The following is a 20,997-nucleotide window of genomic DNA, read 5'->3' as shown; positions in this document are numbered from 1 at the left end:
CGGAAGTGGGTCTTCTTTGTTTCAAACTTATTTAGATATTGATTGAAAAGCTGGAGGCAGCCTTTGCAATAAAAGATTGCTGTCTTTCCTTCCCTCTCCCATAGAGTGGCTGGAGAGGGCCTGCCTGGTGTGTGGGGGGCAGCGATTGGATTATGGAGGGGTGGACTTTCTCTCTTGCTCCTAAGCTTCTCAGAAGATGTTGGTGGCATCAGAGTGTCTGTCTGCATGTGTCAAACCAGAGTCTTCCTGCCCAAATCCATTTGGTAACCTTTAAAGCAGGCATCCCCAAATGTGGCCCTCCAGATGTTTTGGCCTACAACTCCCATGATCCCTAGCTAAGAGGACCAGTGGTCAGGGATGATGGGAATTGTAGTCCAAAACATCTGGAGGGCCATAGTTTGGGGATGCCTGCTTTAAAGTGTTTCGGGATCGCTGGTTGTTTTTGCTGCCACAGATGTGTAGAGCTGCTCCTGGAGAGGTTGCTTTGAGAATGGCTCCTAGCATGATGTCCTTACACACACACACACACACACACACACACACACACACACACGGCCTGTGGTCTGACCTGTGAATGACAACATGCTGCCCTGGGAGAAGCTTCCAGCCAAGCAAGATGTGAAAGACAAGACCTGGAGGTGAAAGGCCTCATCCCTGCCGGAAGGGCAGTCTTTGTTCTGTGCATTTGTAAATGACTCGGTGGCTCCCCGTGGTGAAGGAGAGGTGAGCAGGCTAAGGCTGGCTAATGGGGAGCTCTTATCCCTGGCTCCCAGTAGCCCTGGCTGTGTGGCTTGACTCATGCCAGGAATGGGCACAGAGCAGGAGAGCTTCCAGGGCTTTTGTCCAACATGAAGGATGCGCTTGAAAGAAGCCCCTTGATAGTGGCTCCGGCCTTTGCAGGGGCAGCGCCCCCTTCTTCCCCTTGCCCTCCACTTCCTTGGATGGAAGATTAGCCAAGGAAGGCAACACTGTACAGCAAATGGGTAGCGGGCACTCTTAGAAGCACAACAGATGCATAATTCTGTTAGAAATGCAAGAGTATTAAAAGCCAACAGCTGTGTTAGGGCTCAAGCAACATATGGAGGCTGACTGCAAGTCCTGTTCTTTCCGGAGGGGGGTGGTTTAGGGGCAGAGTGGCCCCTTCTTAATGCAAGAGCCTGGATGTGGCCCATCTAGTCCAGCATCCTGTTCTCACAGTTGGAAACCTGCAGGCGAAACCTTGAATGCCAAGGATATCGCAGTTTATACTTGTGGTGTTCACATTGTGAGTTGCTGCTTCTCGCTCTCAGGAAGGGCTGCAGCTTTGCATGCAGAAGGTCCCAATCCATGTAGAGAATAGTACTCGCTTACATGGGCCAAGGCAGTATATTCAGTATAAGAATGCAGAAAGACCCTGCTGGATCAAGACCAGGCACCCCCAAACTTCAGCCCTCCAGATGTTTTGGACTACAATTCCCATCTTCCCTGACCACTGGTCCTGTTAGCTAGGGATCATGGGAGTTGTAGGCCAAAACATCTGGAGGGCCGCAGTTTGGGGATGCCTGATCAAGACAATAGCATCCTGTACCCAACAGTGGCTGACCTAATGCCTCTTCTGGGAAACCCACAACTCTGCTAAGTAACATGCAGGTTTCAGGTTTCCCCTAAGACTGATTGGAAGAAGAAACACACTGTGCTTCGTTTTTCACAGAATCATCTAACTGTAGAGTTAGAGGGGACCCTCAAGGGCCATCCAGTCCAACCCCCAGCAATGCAGGAATCAGAGCTGAAGAATCCCTGACAGATGGCCACCCAACTGCAGCTTATAAACCTCCAATGAAGGAGAGTCCATTGCCTTCCGAAGGAGCTGAATAGCTTTTAAAATACTGTATAAAATATAAAAACCCAGCTGTTCCCCAGATCTGCCTCCATCCTTAGGCAAAAAAAAAAAAAAAAAAACCACACAGAAGTTCTTTGCAGAGACTGATCTGTTGTTAAGGTCAATCTTCTGCTTAAAACAGGCAGCTGGCGTGGCAATGGGGGATACCCTTGCTGGCAGATAAGGCAGAGAATGTTAAGAAATGCATTTGTAAGTTTGCATTTGAGGGGCCTGGGAATCAAGAGGTGGATAGAATCTCTTAAGCACCATGAATCACACTCTGCAGCACTTTCTGTGGATTTCTCGAAGACTTGACTTCCCAAATAACTTATGCTTGGGATATCGCAGCTTCAGCCTGAGATAAAGCAACGAAGGTGTCTCTGGAGGATATGGACACACACACACACACACACACACACACTACACACACACACCAATGGGGACGTGCAAAAAGGGAGTGCGGTGCATGGCGGACACGTCCCCGTTCTCAGAGGTGGCTCTTTAACATCCTTTGAAGTTGGTCTGTTTGAGAGTCTGCCCTGGAGGGAGGCTGGCACACGCACGCGCCGTGGGGCCGGCGGAGATGGAATCCACTGTGAGAATAATTAAATCCTCTTCAGGGAGCGGCACGCATTTCCACCCCATCGCAGAGGGGCTGGGCCACTTTGCTGGCGTTGGTGAAACAGAAATCAACAAAAAGGGAGCGCGAGAGAGCTGATTGAAATATTAAATTATGGTAAGCAGGAGCCTTGCCAGGAGGCTTCACACAAGCAAATAGGCATTGATTTTCTAATTAGAGGAAGGGCTGCCCGGGTGCCTGCTCTGTTCCTGCCTGCGCGGGGGATTGATTGAAGGGAAGGAAGGGACCTTCTTTGTTGGGGAGGGAAGAAGGAGCCTGGGCTGGGCGGAGGGCAGATCGGTAGCGGCTCCCAGGCTGCCAAAGGGGACCAAAGAGGCTAAGAGAAGACTGTAGCTCAGCGGTAGAGCATCTGCCTGCATGCAGAAGATTCCAAGTTCAATGCCTGGCATCTCCAGGTAGGGCTGGGATAGACTCTGCTTGAAACCCTGGAGTGTTGTGGACAACACTGAGTAAGATGGGCCAAGGATCCAACTCAATAGAAGGTAGTTTCCTATGTTCTTATCCTGCTATCTTTGGAGACATGCAGGTGTGCCCATGCTCAGGTAGAAGGCGATGGAGATGTACACAACCTTCTGAGAGATTCTTGTTGGCTTCCCATGAAATGCCCAGATTCCGATACCTTCCGCAGCTTAATGGTGATCCTGTTTGGTCCCAATCCAACGTTGTCGGCAGAACCCTATTATTCCTTTACGCTTCCTCCTCACTTCCTTGTCTCACTCCGCTGCCCAATTGGGGATCCTTCTAAACTTCGGAACCTAGAAACCCAGAAAGCTGTGCCTTAGATGCAATCAGGTTCCTGGTCCAATTAGCCCTATATTGTCTGTGCTTAATGCCTTTGCCTATGTTTGCCCTGAAACAGGATCTTTTCATGGGCTGAGGCTAATCCACCACCACCACCCCACCTGGAGACTCTGTTGAGCAATTTGAGGAGATGATAATGTCATTAGCAATCCAGCGTGAAAATGGGGTGGGCTTTGTAGCAATCAATAGAATCCTATAATGTTATACTTCATTTTATTATACCAGTTGGCAAACACAAAAAGGCATGTCCTGCTTGCCTTTGCATTGTTCATTTCCTGCTGTCTCAAATTCCTCCGCCCACTTCCCCTTGCTGCCTTTTAGGGTTCATAGAATCATAGAATTGTAGAGTTGGGAGGGACCCCAAAGGATCATGTAGTCCAGCCCCCTACGGTGCAGGAATCCCAGCTAAAGAATCCCTGACAGATGGCCACCCAACCTCTGCTTAAAAACCCTGATTCAGCTGCAGGGCTCTGTTTCCTTATGTGAACCTCCCAATGGGTCATACTTTCCACCTGTTGGAAGATGCTTCCTGAGAACCCTTTGGATGTCCACCAGATGCAAAGACAGTGCTGCTGTAAACAGAGGAAGGCTTTCATCTCCCTATCATTAATCCATTGTGATAAACTGATCAGAATCAACTCGTTTAGCATTAATGGGACTGTCATAAAAAGCAATGCAGCTAAAAGCTACGACTTCCATTGCAGGAGAACGAACTCAAGGCATCCTCTCTGACTTGTCACTGAAAACAGGTGGAAACAAGTTGGGGCTCTTTTCTGGTGTTCGGTGCAATGTTCAGTCAAGAATGGAAAGTTGTCCTCCTCCTCGACCACCACCACCACCTGGCAACCTTTGCATACCTGCACACTGTGGCACATCTCACCAGCACCCCCACGTGACTTTCTGACGTAGATATTTCTGGTGGTTATGTCAGGAAAGTCCATTGGGTGGGGAAGACTCAGCCATGCAACCCAGTCCATGTGGTTGCCTGGTGCTCGTCTTCTTGGATGTCCTTGAGTTCTAAACATAAACTTTCTTAGGGTAAGAGCTGCTTGACAGTGGAGTGGACTCCCTTGGAAGGTGGTAGACTCTAGGCTTCTAAGCAGAGATTGGATGGCCACCTGCCAGGGATTCTTTAGCTGTGATTCCCGCATTGCCTGGGTTCAGAGAAAATGGCCCTTGGGGTCCCTTCCAGCTCTACAATTCTATGGTAAGTGTTATGAGAGAGTGAGGAAAACTTGTCTCTTCCCACTTTCTCCACACTGTGCAGAACATTATGCGCAGCAGCCATTTGCCTCCCCCATACTAATAAGCACTGAGCATTGTAACCTTTCCTCATAGGATAGTTGCTCTGCTCCGCTGATCATAATGCTTGCCTGCACCGACAAAGCATGAGGGCTGGGAGGGGGGGTGGGGTGTTGAAAGCAGGAAGCCACAACTACGGTAGTGAAATTCCTCCAGGAAGCTTTTGTGCCTTCCAACCTGGAAGATCAGGCTTAGTTCAGACTTTGCCCTTCAAAGTCCCCAAAGGAAGCTGCTGATGCCGGCAGGTTAACAGGGAATCCAAGTGAGACTCACCTGCAATGAGAGAGAGGGAGGTGTGCATTATCACCATGGGAGCAGGCTGGGGAGACACCATTAATGGCTGTACCCGACTGTGAGAATTGAGAGCATCTTGTTGAGAGTGTTATGCCCCAGTTCATATCCTAGGAGCTGTTTAGAGGCAACAGATCCATTAAAACAAAAACTCCACTTCCTCCCTACTGGGGTGAGCATTTCCATAGAGTATCTCTCTCTCTTTCCAACCCATCTTTCCCCAGAACATCACTTTGAGCCTCTTGCCAATTAAATCCACCCCCACCCCCAAATCACCACCACACATGCTTCCTGGTTTCCTTCAATCCAATTGTAGCATGTTATCAATTTTTTAGCTGTTATTTCACTTTATAGCCCTTTAATATATTATTAATCTCGGAAACCCTGCTTCCTGCCCCTCCAAAAAAAAAGGAGGCCATCCACCCACTATAGATATAGATATATAGATATATATTTTCCTTTTCACAAATTTATGTCTTCAACATTATTTTTATGTCTTTTTATCTGGAAATGCATTTAATTTTTATTGCAGTCTTCACTCATGCCGTCTTCATTCCAGCAATTGGATTTATTAAGATTTGTTTCCTCTGCAGCTGGTCCTCAGCCTTCTCCTCCAACAGTGTTTGTTCAGAAGTTCCAGGCGCAGAGCAGCCTGGGCTGCCCGCATTTCATAGGAAGGCAGGGTGTATCTGGAGTCCCTAGGGAGCCTGCAAGCTCCCCCTACCCTTGAGCAAGCTCATAGGGCAAGTGTCTTTTGCTAGCTTTGGACTGTGGTAGGTGAAAAGGATCCAGCGCCGTAGCGCCACCCAGAGATTTTTGGCACCTTTGCCTGCTAGCCACTTCTGCAGCTTCAGGCATGGGGTGCCATTTGTCTACTACAAAGCTCAGTTCCACCCCCCATTAGCCCAATGCCCAGCCGTTTCCCATCCTCCTTGCACCTGAGGCAGAATCAGATTGGAATCCATTTAGTTAAAATTAATTTTGGAGCAATTCTCTCTTGGTTAACGAGTTCCATGCTCTCCGCTCTCAGTCGGGAGACAAATGGGATTTTAATCGGCTGGTCTGATCTACGACTTGCACTAGCCACAGCCTCAGAATGTGGGCGACAGCTTTGCAGGAGCCTAGTTGAGACAACCCAGAATATTGCTCCTCCGGATAATTTGTAAGAATAGACAAAATGATCATCGTAAAGTCTGGGGGGGGTCCTAATGTCAGAGCATAAGGACAGCTTTTTGCTGGATCAGGCCAAAAGAGGGCCACCCAGAGCATCCTGTCCTCACAGTAGTCAACCAGATGCCAGCGAGAAACCCACAAGCAGGACCTGAACTCAAGAGCCACCCCATGACTTCCAGCATGATGCCTTGTAGCCACTGATAGACTGTTCCTCTGTGAACTGGCTCTTCAGACATTGCTGGACTCCCAACTCCCACCATCCTTGACCATTGGCATTGCTGGCTTCTTGGGGTTGGTGCTGAACAACAGCTGGAGAAGGTCCCATCACCCATTTCAAAGAATCCTAGAAAGGGAAACCTCAAAGGACCACACAGCCCAACTTCAGACCTTGGATGCCTGTTGGCGGTGCAAGTTCCCTGGGGTCCATGATTGTATCTTCTCTACATCAGAGGTTGGGCCATGAGTCACAGGGCCAGGCAGGTCAGATGCAGAGGAGGAATGGGGTGGCAGTGTGGAACCTAAGCCCAGTAGTTTAGACAGTGTTGAGCTGGATGCTGAGGAGAGTCTAAGCAGGCTATCGGGAGAAATCCTTGCCTCGGTAGCATCAGATGTCACAAGCATCATGGGAGAGCCACTTGTCTTGGCCCACCTGACACTCCCAACCTGAAGGGAGGTGTTGTAGCCTCGGTCAGACAGTGTACAGACAGCATCAAGGCCCCCTCCATCTCCAAGGATGCATCACCCTTTGTGCCAGCATGAGCAGAGGGTTGCTTGCCCAGTCCTGTGGCTTGGAGTGGGACACAGGGGAATGGCTGTGCCCCCTCTGCTCTTCGAAAGGGTCGCTCGGGAGGGGGGGCATGCCAAGTGTTGGGACAAAGCTGACACCTAGCCGTTAACTCTAGAGCTCTGTTGCGACCACGTGACTCACACACCTTGTCACCTGATCTATGTTTGGACATTGTAATGAACTCTAGAATGAAGCTTTTGGCAATAATTGAGTCCAAGTGCCACACCCACAAGTGGGAGCCAGGGCAGGTAGCATCTGAATGGATGCAATTCCCATCTGCCCCAGACAGCATGGCCAGTAGTCAAGGGAGTTGGGAGTTACAGACCAACATTATCTAGAAGGCCAGAGGTGAGCTACCCATGCTCTATAGGAATTTTGAGCTCTATAGGGAAGGTTAAAGGTAAAGGACCCCTGACAGTCCAGTCACAGACGACTCTGGGGTTGAGGCCCTCATCTCGCTTTACAGGCCAAGGGAGTCAGCGTTTTTCCGCAGACAGTTTTTCCGGGTCATGTTGCCAGCATGACTAAGCCACTTCTGGCGCAATGGAACACCGAAACCAGAGCAGCGCACGGAAACGCCATTTACCTTCCTCCCGGAGGGGTACCTATTTATCTACTTGCACTTTTTGGCGTGCTTTCAAACTGCTAGGTTGGGAGGAGCTGGGACCGGGCAACGGGAGCTCACCCCGTCGCTGGGATTCGAACCGCCAACCTTTTGATCGGCAAGCCCAAGAGGCTCAGTGGTTTAGACCACAGCGCCACCTGCATCCCTACTATAGGGAAGGTTAGAGCTGGCTACGCACCAACCAAAGGGTTACTGCTGTGTTGACCAAGGAAGATCAAGGCACTCAGCTCCCAGTGTTTATTCTAGCCCTGGACAGCCCAGAGGCATGCTGCCAGCCAGTTACAAGGGCTGGTGTTGCACACCCTGATTCTCCTTTGTAGCTCTGAGGTCCCACATAACGTACAAGACTATTGGTCTGACCAGTTTCAGAGCCTGCAGGTGAAAACCTGCAATGCCCCCCCCCTTCTGCCTGCTATGTGATAAGCTGAATTCACTTCCTTTCCCCTTTCAATAGTGGAATTAGCGTGCTACACTTTCCTTTGGCTAACATTATCTGCTCCCTCCCTTCTTAGTCTTATTTTCAGCAGGGGGTGTCAATGTTTTTCCCCTAGACATGTTTTGGAAATATTATTAAGCGCTGGCATTTTGTGTTCATAAAAATAACTCCGTGACAGAAGCTGGCGGCCTTGAAAATCCTTCTTAATTCAAGCCAACCTTGTGAGTGATTATCTTGGGTGGCAAGAGGAGGCATTTCCTCTGAGTGTGCTCCCTGATAAAGCATGTCCTTTTTAATGACTCACCTGAATTGACATTTCCCCCCTCCCACTAATCCCGTTATGGGCCCAGCTAATGATGTAAATCCAGGAAGTGCTCTTATTGTTGTTTTTTAAAAAAGATATACTTCTTCGTCTTCTTTTTTCATTGCGAAAAGGATCTTTGGTGCTGAAGAATTATACATCTGAACTGGTGGAGGCAAATATGTGGGGATGAAATAGCTCAGATTCCAGCATCAAGGAGGATATAGGGGTCCGTGTGCATGGGCACAAGGGTTGTAAATGAAGGCAAGGAGAGGATGAACAATTGAGTTTAAGGCTTTTGGTTCTTATCCTGTTCTGATGGGGTATGGTTTGCGGGGTGCTGGGCAAGACCAAGGCAACCGTGGGAAGAAGCATAAAGCCACCCACTGGCAGTAGAAACCAGAAGTATGAGCAAGTGGCATAACACTTGGGATGTGCAGGCTTGAGAAATAGCCAGGCCACAGTGAAAACCATCCAGGACCAAGGACAGCTCAAAGGCCGCACAAAGTTGCTCCAACAAGCAGCAGAGCCCAACAGAACCTTTATCTTCTGCTGTGCAGACTCTGACGATGGTGTGGTGCTCCAAGGTCTGGCTTGGAGCCACAGATTCCTTCTTAATCACTGTCATCTCCAGTGTCGGCTCCACATAGGAGGGCACTCGGCAGTCTGTACACTTCCAGGAGCTTTTGGGGTCCTGGACCAACCTCAAGCTCTCCACGTCATGGAGATCTGTACACACTTCTCCCACAGATGTTCCTTGGCCAAACATGTGGAGTCAGGAGACGATGCTGGCCCTTGCACCTCTTGATATAGGTCTTCATGGCACTGGCTGTATTTCCACATGGTGCTAAACCATGCAAGGGCGACCCTTGGGTCCACAGCTGGCACAGCTGCTCAGAGGAGCTCAAGAAGCTTGTTTCCATTTCTGAGGAACCACAGTTTAGCATTACACTCTAAACGGTGGTGAGCCTTTGTTGAAACAAACCAGGTTTGTAACCCTCAGGCTGAAGTTGGTTAGTCTCGACAAACCACTGTGAAGTTTAGCTGCGGCTTGTTTGTGTTCAGATGCCATGAGGTCAAAAATGGAAGCGGAAGCTCCTAAACTCTGCCTTGTGGCAGAGGTAGGGAAGGGAAAGCATGCAAGCCAAGCATCATTGTGCAGGTGTTCTGTGCAAGCACAACCACTGTTGAGGTTAGGGCTAGGGTTCGTGAGTATCCCAAATATCATCTCTGATAATGCTTTGTATGTTCTGTATGTTGCAGACATCTCTGCGCTTGCCCATTCTCACTTGATCCTGTTATGCAGAAAGGTGCCAGCATTTCAAACCTTTTTTTCTTTTCTTTTCTTTTTTGACATTTCCGCATGTTGGATTCTGAGCCTGCTGCTATCAGGGAAAAATAAATGGGAAGGAGAACATCACCCAGAAACAGGGTTAGTGACTGCAGGGTGATTTCCAGGAGAGCCCTACGGCAGCGGGAAGGTGTAGCGTAGAGACAAGGCAGTGCATAAAGGCATGACAGCTGGTAGCTGACCATAAAGTCAGGGCTTGATGGATATCCGTGATTTTCTCTGCCAGTGTGAAAGGCCACAGGTACAGCGTCACAGATATGTGTCCCAAACAGGCAGCGGGGTTGAGAATGTTATCATCAGATGCATGAAATATCTGAAATGCTGCCTCCTTCCCTACAGACCCTCTCAGGGCCCTCTGGGTAGTTTTGCCACCCTCAGAAGTGTGGGAATTACAGCCTGGGCGAGGGACTTCTCTGTGAAGGCACCTGGAACCCCCTCCCCACAGAGGGACACCTTACTTCTTCACTATGCAGCTTCCAGCGTATGCTGGAGCTGCACCTCTCTTTTATTTGCCAAATCATTTTTATTTACTTTACATACATAAACATTTTACATTAAATCCTATTTTCTTTATCTTTCTTCCATTGCGGGTTTTCCAAGCCTTGACTTCCTTCAACACCCTTCTAATGACTTTCAAACATTATTCCTAAATACTATATTTACAAATTCTAACATTGTCCAAATTCTTATATTGTCATTTCATATTATACTGTCCTTTCGCAATGTCTTTTACTACTTATATCTACAAAGATTCTTTCAGTCCTACTAACATTTTCGTTTCTGTACCACTGTCTTTCAAATATTCTGTAAATTTTATCCAGTCTTTGATGAACTTCTGGTCCCGCTGTTCTCGGATTCTTCCTGTCATTTTGTCCATTTCTGCGTACTCCATCAATTTTATAATCCACTCCTCTTTCGTCGGTAATTCTTCTTGTTTCCATTTTTGGGCTAATGATATTCTAGCTGCTGTTACTGCATATTGGAAAAGCTTTACATCTGCCTTCTTAATCTCCTGTCTTAATATTCCTAATAGAAATGCTTCTGATTTTTTAACAAATGTATATTTCAACCTTTATATATTCTCATTGTATATCATCACCCAGAAACCTTTCACTTTTTTACACTCCCACCACATATGTTAAAATGTTCCTTCTTTTTCTTTGCATTTCCAACACTTATTATCAACTTTATACATTTTAGCTAATTTTACTGGTGTAATGTACCGTCTATACATCATTTTAAGCATATTCTCTCTTTATGCATTACACATTGTAAATTTCATTCCTTCCTTCCAAAGCTTTTCCCAATCTGACGACATTATATTATACCCAAAATCTTTTGCCGGAGGTGCACCTCTTTATCCTGGCTTTTGGCACCTGTGATGTGTGTTTTTAAGGCCCACCCCATTGCTGTGGTTGTGATCTGTTCTAACTGTTTGCAATTTCCATTGTTGTAATCTGCCCGGGGAGCTGCCGGTATTGATGGTATTGATGGTGTTGTTGTTGTTGTTGTTGTTGATGATGATGATGCAGAAAGCAACAATTCTTTAGGTAAGCTTTACTCACAGTTGACCTGCTGAAATGGAGGAAGTCAAGTCCATTAATTTCTATAGGTCTACTGTAAGTAAAACTTAGCTGAATGCCACCCAATAATATATATTCTGTTGTAGTTGGCATCCATTGGTCTCGAGATAGAATGGAGTGTACCTCCGGAGGGGGGGGGACTTCCCTGAGCTGTAAGCCTGGGTAGTGTGTATGGAGGTCCTAGGCTACCCAGATGACAAAACCCCCCTCTAGGCCTCACTAATGCGGTCCAAAGGAAAACAGAGCAATACGTTTGGCACCAACTTGGCTGCAAGAGTTGCCAGAAGGAGAAGTGCAATGAAATGTTTGTGATACATAAGAACGATTCACCTCTGTGTGCTTAGACAGTGCTTGAAGAGGTCCCTTTCTGGAATGGGGTACATCGTCCTTTGTTAACCTGGTACTTGCCAGATAGTTTGGACTACAACTCCCATCAGCCCCAGCCGGCATGGCTTGGATGGATGGGAGCTGTAGTCCATAAAACATGGAGAGCACCGTGTTGGCAACATATGCGGTACACGGTGAACAGTTAAGCCAGCTACAAAGGATAACACCTTGCAAAAAGCACATCTGCCTTCTTTTGTAGACAAGGGTCCCAAAGATCCAGTGCTAGCCTGCAGACTGCAGAAATGTTCAGAGGAATCCAAAGAACTCAGGCCTCATAAAAACAGACACAAATAATCTCTCCCTCCAGAGCTGATGGAAGAGACCTCTGGCTATCGCCAGCTCCTGGGATGATTCCTGAATGGCATTTTGTGCCGTTGGGAAAACTCCTTAAGAAATCCAGAAATAACTCGGGTGGGGGAGTTAATATCTTCAGAAGGAGAAGTGGCATCTCATAACTTATTTAGTTTTGGTATTTATTTCAGCAGCAGAGAGGCAGAAAGCAAAAGTTTCTGCTTTATCCGAGACCTGCTTTATCTTAATCCTCTGCTTTATGGCATCCGGGTGCTGCTAATATTTACACAGAGCAGCTCGTTTTAAAATATTTACAGTGCATATAGCTCTTAATAGCGTTAATATTTTAAAATGCTTTGGCACTGAAGGGTGCTAAACTTGCTTGCTGAGGCAGTATTTAAAAAAAGGCTCCAGTGGTAATAACTTGAAATCCAGATCAGTTTGGCACCTTTTCCCTTCTCTTCTTCCCATGCAATTTTGGAGCAAATGCGGCTCCTTCTGAAATGGAAGCTTACATAATGCTGCCCCATAGATCTGTGAGCCTTTCTGGCTGTGCTTTCTTCCTCCTCGCTGGCGCAACCGGTGTACACCAGGAAGGCATGTTTGGAAAGCTGAGAGTGAGCTGGAGACCTTTCACCTGAGTGAGGACTCTGCCCTATATGCCCCCTCCCCAGAAATGCAGGCACTGCTTTGCAGGAAAAGTCTATGTCTCAGTTCGGAGGCAGAAAGTCACCAGGCTTCATTTGCCAAGAGGCAGCCATGGAAGTGGGGGCGGTTAGAGCTGCTGTGCTTGGTGCAGATTTATGGTTTCCCTCTTATAACTCTGGAATTTTCTCTCTCTTCTTTCTCCCTGTCTTTAGTGCCTGTATGGTTGCTACGTCCATTCTTCAATCATCCCCACTTTCCACAGAAGGTGCTACTGGCTTCTTCAGGTAAGACATGGCCTTTGTATCTTATGGTTAGACGCAGATCTCCAAGGATTCTGGAGGGATCCCAGCTGCCTCTCGTTTGGGGAAGCGTTTCCATCGCACAAATGTTGTCACAGAAGTTTTCTTTGCTATGTGGTTGGGAATGAAATGGCTGCTTCTTTTTCGAAGAATTCCTGTTGGTGGATTCCATTGTCGTTGTTTGTGAGAAGGGATTTGCTGAGGAGACCTGCGTTTTCTGTTTCTTGTGGTGTGTTGAAGGGACAACTGCAGAGGCATTGCAAGGCCAGTCTGAGGAACCAAGACTGGTGGCTTTGAAATGGAACAATTTGCACCAATTGCACCAGCAGAGTGAAAGACAGCTGGCTGGCCTTGAACAGAGGTGGGAATCGGTGAACAACAGCGATTGGATTAGGAAGGAAGTTGGGAGGAGCGGGGAGTGCAATTTTATTTATAGTATCTTTACCTGAGGCATCAAAGTCAACAATCTTCTTTGGTGTCAAGTTGTGGGTGAGGCAGAAAGGATGCAAGGCCGAGAAGGCGGAGAAAGTGAATGGCGGCCAGTTCAAGACCTCAGACCTCACCAGAAAAGCCTTATTACTTGTGAGCACCCAAGGGGTGCTCCCTGGCTCACTCTGGCCTACGACAAGACCCCCTTGTAAGTCTGTCTGGTCCCCTCTTTTTGCCTGAGCCAAAAAGTTGTAGACCCCCTTGACACCCATCTGATTCTGGTAGGCTTCTGTGCTATGAAGTTCAGTTGTAGGCTTGGTGAATACTAGCTGAGCCTTGGGAGCCTTCTCCGTCGAGCCCTGCTGGTGAAGGGGTTTTATGGCTGTTGCCTCTTTTTCCAGTTATGTCTGCGTTACTTACTGGCAAAGCTTCAGGCCTTACCGTTGCGTGGAGATGATTTGTGACTGAGTCCAGGGTGGGGAAGCTCTTCCCTCACTCGCCCCTTCCACTGTGAATCCCTGGGCTGCAAGTGGTGCAGAAATTGTGAGCTCGAGAGTTCAGCATCTCTCTTAAAAAATAAATCTGGCCGGTGTGTCAGTTTGAAATGGGACCTGCAATCCTGAGTAAAAGGGAAGATTTATTGTGCTGCCACTATAGGAATGTTTGTGGGTCTCCCGTTGCTTCCATGTGAGAGGCCCTGCAAGTTTGTGAGGAGACCTGAGGATGCTTTTAGAGAAAGGTGAGGCAGGGGGTGCCAATAGCCTGCTCCATTTTGTAAAGCATAGCAAAATAAACTTGTATCTTAGCCTCTATCCATTGGTTGGTCGATCTCCCGTCAGTTGTTTTGAGGATTGCTTGCTGTCTACTAACCACAAATCAGCTACTTGAACATTATTTCCACATGGGACGCAGGTTAAGGTTTGCGGCTCAGTGTTTAGTTTGATTTATTTATTTTTATTTTTTAAAGGACGTAATCCTGAGAAAATGGGCTTCATGGTCCCACCCCTCTGTCCCTTGACCATCAGTGGGATCTACTGGCTTCTAACGGTTGTGTGAAATTCTGTGTCAATCAGAGGAAAATGGCGGGTGACAGGGAGAAGTTCCAACATAGGGCTGCAAAATGGGTTGGGGGGAGGGCAGCTTTCTTTGCCCCTCCCTCCTTATTTACTCTCCTTTCATCTTCCAGAGTAGTCCAAAGGGCCATCAGGCCAGACAGAATATTCATTTCCAGCTCTGCTATAATCAATGGAGAAATAAATGTGTCAGTGCTTAAGAGTGATAGCATTTCCTTTTTTGGCTGACATAAGAACAAGAGAGTTTTTCCAAAGCTCTGGAATCCAGAGTCCATTTTACCCTCACTGCCTCCCTGAGTGAACTTCAGCTGAGTTGAGTCTTGGCCTTCTCCTCTGAGGAACCTTGGGGGACCAGAGACCAGACTTCGTACCTCAGCAATCAGGCCCTTGTTCTGCCTAGGCACTGTCTAGGTCAGCAGGCAGGTGCCCAGCAAAGACCTTCCCCAGCCCAGCTCCTGGAAAAGCTTATTTAAGAAAGAAAACTGAGAAGGGAGGCCATTAAACCTGGAGCATTTTGCTCTGATCAGCTATTTCTTTCTGACCTGGGAGTTGGGGGGGGGGGGCAAGCAGGAACCCTTGTGCATTTTGAGGCTTGAGATGTTGGCAAAAGGAACTCTGGGGTTGTGAAAGAGCCAGGAATTTGTAGCCAAGCAGAAGTCACCATTTAAGGGAGTGTGAGGTGGTTGAAGGGTGGCAAGGAGGGGCCGGCAGCTCAACTCACTGTTGGGCTCGAAACCAGCTCAGTTATTTACAATTCCAGTTACACACCCTTGGAGATTCTGTTGCATGCCAGTTTGTGTCACTGGCAGCATGGCAGGGTTTTAAATCCTGCTTTTTGCCTGGTTCTCCTCTGGTCACTGCTGTGGGGCTGGGGATCTGCCTCCTGATGGAGTGAGTGGGGGTGAGGAGGAGAGAGCTCAACCACTAGTCCCAGGTACAGAAGCTACAGCCTGCACTCCTCCCAGCATGAAGGGACTCTTGGCCCTTGGGTGCTCCCTGCCTGCATCAGGGAGAGGGACTGCTGAGCTGGTCAGTATCAGACTCTACCAACTAACTTGGTATAGCCAGGATGGCGTAGGAAAACTGTCCGGGACTGTGCCACTTTGAAGACGGAAGGCTCCCAAGACTGAATGTTCCGCTGCAAACATATATTCTCTCAGCACAGAAAGCTAGGATATCATAGAATCATAGAGTTGTATGGGACCCTGAGCATTCTCTCATCCAACCCCTTGCAATGCAGGAATATGCAGCTGCCCCATATGAGGGATTGAACCTGCAACCTTGGCGTTATCAGTACCAGCTATCAAAATCTTGGAGAATGTTAGAGTAAGCTGCTTCTCTCTGACACCTGGTTTTCCACGGGCAGGGTTTTTTAATTTAGTTTGTTTTATTGACATCAGAGTCCAGCTGGCCTTAAGGAAGCCGCTGCTTAGCCAGCTTCAGCCCTCCTCTCACAATTGCAAAATGAGGATCATTTCCTGGCAGTGTTGTTGTTAAGATTGATAAAGGCATGCATGCAACATCCTTCAGAGTGCTTGACAAGCGTGATGAGTTCTTTGGAGATAAAGGCGGGGTGTAAAGAAAATAAGTAAAGTAAAATAAATACAGTGGTACCTCGGTTTACGAACTTAATCTGTTCTGGAAGTCCGTTCTTAAACCGAAACCGTTCTTAAACCAAGGCATGCTTTTCCTAATGAGGCCTCCCACCGCCAGTGCCCTTCCACCGTTCGGATTCTGTTATTAGACCGAGGTAAAGTTCGCAAACCGGGAAACTACTTCCAGTTTTGCAGAGTTCGTAAACCGAATAGTTATTAAACAGGGCTGTTCTTAAACCGAGGTACCACTGTACATTATGGCTGTAGTGTCATTGCTTTGGCCTCAGTTGAAAATGGCCGTTTGAAGGGGCCTCTAGCTCTTTCCTTACTCCTGCCTCATGACTCCATTCCATGGATCTTTTCCTTGGTGGGAATAATCAGCTCCTCAGTGAATCTCTCCTCTGCCTGGAGAATTGATGGTGATTTGGGCGAGCCAACCAAAAGCCCCTTTTTTCTGGTGTGAGCTCGCCCATGAGCAGCTCTTGTCTCGTGAAACTAAATTGCCTTAATCAGCCCCAAGGACAGGTTGTGCCTTTGTTGTGCTGAAGTGCAAGCGCATGATTCATGTGAGCATCTTCCTGGCGGAAATGGGCATCCTTCGATCACCTCCCCAAGGTCAGTCAGCTTTGCAAAGAGAAAGCGGGACGGGGAGGCAGTGGGCAGAGATGGCTAATCCCCTTTCAGATACCTCCATGAGGCATCCATTCCACGTCAGGGGTGAAAGCTGGGATAAGGAAGATGGAAAGCCTTCACAGTGCCAAATGAAGCATCCATGATCAGAGTCCTTGCTGATACCTCTATATCAGAGCATAACAAGGGAGGGATTTGGGGCTCAGGGCTGTGTAAGCGATTCTTGGGCAGCTCCTGGACATACGTCATTCCAAACAGGCTGTTCTGTGCCACTTTGAGTTTTTGAAGCTGGGAATTTGGAATCCCCGCGGATGTCAGCCTTCACTCTTAAAGGCACCTGGCTGGCTCCCCACCTGAAAATCCTCTTGCAGTTTGGTGGGGAGGAGGACAGCCGGTATAGAGAGCAAGAGGCCGAAAGGCCCTGCAGGCTGAGTATTTAACTTTCCCCTGGGCGTGGCGCCAAGTGTTGCTGCTGGTCACTTGGCACTCTGTCCAGGGGAACACTGCCTACATTCAGCCTGTCCACAAATCCACCCACCCGAAGAGGGCAAACAGGCTTCAGTGCTGAAAAAACACCTCTATGAGCCTGCATGTGGAGTTTGCACGCAGCTTTTGGTGTCCTGACCTGAGCTTCTTTCAAGTTTGCAAATTTGTGTTTAGGTTCCCTAAGGATTTTTTTTTTTTACCCATTTTGGTGTGTCTCTCCCCACCCCCCACCCCCGACGCAAGAGCGATGCCAGCCAGACTATTTATACACGCAGTGGCAGTTCGACTCTCTGTCCAGAACTGGGTTCCTAGTTCATGGCAACAGCTTGTTAAAATTAGAAAATAGCTTTAAAAATTCATGTGCCTCTTTTGCGTTGCTGTTCCTTTTGCTCTCTAAAGCCAGAGCTATTCTCAAGCCTGTTTTTACCTTTGACGACCTGTAAGCAACTCAACATTCATTTCTCCATTGATGTGTGTGTGTGTGTGTGTGTGTGTGTGTGTGTGCTGTGCTGTGCCTGCTCTCAACACTACCTCCCGCTTCTGCTCCACAAAGGCTCTCTTCTGTGAAATACTTACTTTTAATGCTGGTAGACAGATAGTTTATGTCAGTTCACCCTTGGAGAGAGGGTCAGGCCAGGCATCTGTCTTGCTCCAAAGGCACTGAGGATGTCTATGATAGAGTGGTGGTGTTGTTACTGTTACCATTGCTGTTGTTGTTGTTCATTTCCTTTCTAGGTTGTTTTATATTTTTTTAAGCATAGAATCATAGAGTTGTAAGAGACCACAACGGCCACAAGCAAAACATCTCAAAGTGCTAGTTACATGTAGGTAGCCGTGTTGGTGTGACGCAGTCAAAACAAAATAAAAAAATAAAAAAAATCTTCAGAAGAAGTGTGTATGCACACGAAAGCTCATACCTATGACAAACTTAGTTGGTCTCTAAGGTGCTACTGGAAGGATTTTTATTATTATCTCAAAGTGGTTTACAGTATATCAAAACATCAGATTGGCTCACTCCATCAGTGTGAGGTAGGGCTGGGCCGTGGCTTCTATGTAGACCTCCCTCATCTGCAATTCCTGAAGCTATGCGTGGACCAGAACACCTGCTTCTCTTTTGGATGCTGCTCTCCTCCATTGTTTGCAAAGCAATCCTCTCCATGTTAAAAATGCATACAAAAAGAAGGATCTATAAAAGGGGAGGGGGCAAAGGTTGAGATTCAACATTGAGCTGCTACAGATGTTCCTTCTCTATGAGCTTTTCAGCTTGCCAAATGGAACAATCTCTCCTCCACTCCCAACCAGCACTGTTTTGGAGGTTCCCTTGATACCCCTCCCGTCCAAGACATTTCAGCGGGATGGGGAGGGCATGCCTTATTTTGCAAGCCAAAGTCCACATGCAGGGCTCTTACTGACAGGGCCCATCAGGTGAATGCCACCCATAATTTTCCAAAACCATTGTACAAAAACACGTCACTAAAGCGAGAAGGTGTCACATTTGAAATCAGAAGCTAAGGGAGATTGTAGTTTTCTCCTGAGCAAAACAACAAAAGAAGCCATTTCTTGTTTCTCGAGCCATCCTAAGCGCCCTACTGTTGGAATCAAAAGATTGCACTCGACAATGCCATCAGAACAGGACCCTCTTTGACAAAAGATGAGCACCAATTAAACTGCTATTTAAGAATCCCCAGCTTAATCTGTATTAATGAGGCAATCAATTAATCTTTCCGGATTAATGTTTTAAGCCCTACGATTTGCCTTTTCAAAGGACAAATGGTGATAAACAAAATGCCTGAATTGGTCTACTCTCCCAGCCTCCGCGGAAGAGAGAGAGAGAGAGAGAGAGAAAGAGCCAGGCATCTGATAAGCAAACGTTGATCATCTGGTTCAGGACTTAGAAGTTCTCCTGCTCATTGGATGTGGATTCCTCCCTGCATGTTCTGCTCCAACCTTGCAAGTTATCTCATCGGGGCAGTGCTTCTTGATAACAGCTTCCATGTTCTGGGTAGAATATAGGCATTAAATAGTTTCCTCCATCAACAGACTCTTGAAAAAACAAAATTGTGCTATCTCACCTCCAGATCTGTGGTTCACATTAAGGACAACAGTTGCTGCCACAAAGTGTGGCAATGGCCCCGAAGATAGATGGCTTTAAAAGGGGAGGCACAAGTTAATTCTTTTGAGGTGGAAATCCAAAAACCAAGAGCCAGCAGGTATTTGTGGGCAGCTGTACTGCTGCAAAGTGATTTCACAGAATCATAGCATTATAGTGTTGGAAGGGGCTCTGAGGGTCATCTAGTCCAACCCCCTGCAGTGCAAGAATGCACAGCTGTCCCATACAGGAATTGAACCTGCAACCTTGGCATTATCAGCACCATTCTCTAACCAATTGACCTTTCTACAGATATGAGTTGTTTTAATCCAGGGGTCAGCAAGGTTTATCTTGCCTGAGCCGGATCGGTCCCATGGAGTTCCCTCCATGGGATGGATTGCGCACATGCGTGAGCACATGCACCTGTGATTTTCAGCATCTGCGCGTGCGCACATGTGGTTTTTGCTGCATGCACATGTGCATACACAAATTTTGGCGCCACAGAAGCGAGTCCCCATGCCGCGCTGTGCCGGTTTAGAGCAGCATGCGAGCAGGCAACTCAGTTCGGGGGCGGCTCGTGGGCCGGTCAAATTACCTCCGCATGCCACGTCTGGCCCATGGGCCTTAGCTTGCTGACCCCTGTTTTAATCTCTCTCTCTCTCTTTGGTCTCTTTACTGTTCTGTTTTTAATTTTTAAATAACTTGATGATTTTATGCTTTTGATTGTTGTGCACAACCTCAGGCTTCTTGGGAAGAGAAAGGATGGATGGATGCATGGAGAGTTGGGAGGCAGACCCAGCCAGCATCCCTTAGTGAAAATCTGTGTAGTCTCTTAGCATTCTTGGATGCTTGGGAAATGATCCTTCCTTCCTTCCTTCCTTCCCTCCTTTCTTCCTTCCCTCTCTCAGTCCTCCTTTCTTCCCTCCCTCCTTCCCTCTCTCAGTCCCCATTTCTTTCTTCCCTCCTTCCCTTTCTCAGTCCCCCTTTCTTCCTTCCCTCCTTCCCTCTCTCAGTCCTCCTTCCTTCCTTCCCTCTCTCAGTCCCCCTTTCTTGCCCGTGTTTAAAGGGTTTGCTCTGTGGAGCTCAGACCTCTTTATCTTTTCTCTGGGAAGTGCCATGTCTCTTGGCGATGAACAGAGTAGTAATTAATAAAAGGCAGTTGAGCCCAGAGAGAGAGAATCCACAGGTGACTTTTATCCTGGGCTAGGGTGCCCTGTGTTGCATCTCAGTATTTTCACTTTCTTTCTTTGAGATGAGGAAGGGGTCAGGGTCTAGCTAGGAGGGTAAAACACTTGGCTGTTGGGTTGCAACTCTTCCAGCAGAGAAGATTGCTTCTTGGCCTTTACCTCTGAGATTTGAACCACTCCTAATTTATACCTTGGTAGGTAGGTAGGCTGGAAGGAAGCATCTTGTAATGAGGCTGCCTCTTGTACTTCCACATATTCTGTAGTGCCAAGAGATCCACTGCAGGCTGCAGAATAAATTTTAGTAATAGCCCTGCTTTCTAGAAGGACTCGCACTCCTCACCAGCAAAGGGAATGTCTTTCCTTCGGATGCAATCTCTGCCAGTTCCTTTTCAAACCCTTGGAAAGGCTTCTGCGCTAAGAGACTTGTTTGACAAAGTGAAGGGCTTCTCTCTGTGTGTAGAGAAACACGTGTGTGTGTGTGTGTGTGTGTGAGAGAGAGAGAGAGAGAGAGATTTTAGACAGCACCAGACTTCTAGCAATGGAAAACAGGCCTGTATTTACAGCGATTAATACTGCCAGGAATGCGAGTTGGCTTTGCTGTCAGTTTTGGCCCAGCTGAATGGCAGAATGGAGTGTTTCCCTTCTGCTGTTGAGAATTAGTAGCTTGGGAGGCTCAAACACATCTGGCTGTTGTGAGATCGCAGGGCTGGCTGCCATTTGCCAAGCATCATCCTG

General features: G+C 47.6%; 1 protein-coding gene across 2 annotated transcripts in view; it reads left to right on the top strand.

Moving 5' to 3' along the window:
• Positions 1-20,997, top strand: part of CAMTA1 (calmodulin binding transcription activator 1) — a 671,800-nt gene that overhangs the window by 463,021 nt on the left and 187,782 nt on the right. For both annotated transcript variants that reach the window (XM_060276129.2, XM_088671772.1), the window contains exon 5: positions 12,687-12,758. In XM_060276129.2, coding sequence (XP_060132112.2) covers positions 12,687-12,758 — 72 coding nt within the window. The remainder of the gene's footprint in view (positions 1-12,686; positions 12,759-20,997) is intronic.

This window comes from Zootoca vivipara, chromosome 6 (genome assembly GCF_965207765.1).
Source record: "Zootoca vivipara chromosome 6, rZooViv2.hap1.1, whole genome shotgun sequence".
Classification (NCBI taxonomy): domain Eukaryota; kingdom Metazoa; phylum Chordata; class Lepidosauria; order Squamata; family Lacertidae; genus Zootoca; species Zootoca vivipara.
The sequence above is the reverse complement of the archived record's forward strand: the minus strand, read 5'-3'. Positions and strand labels throughout refer to the sequence as shown.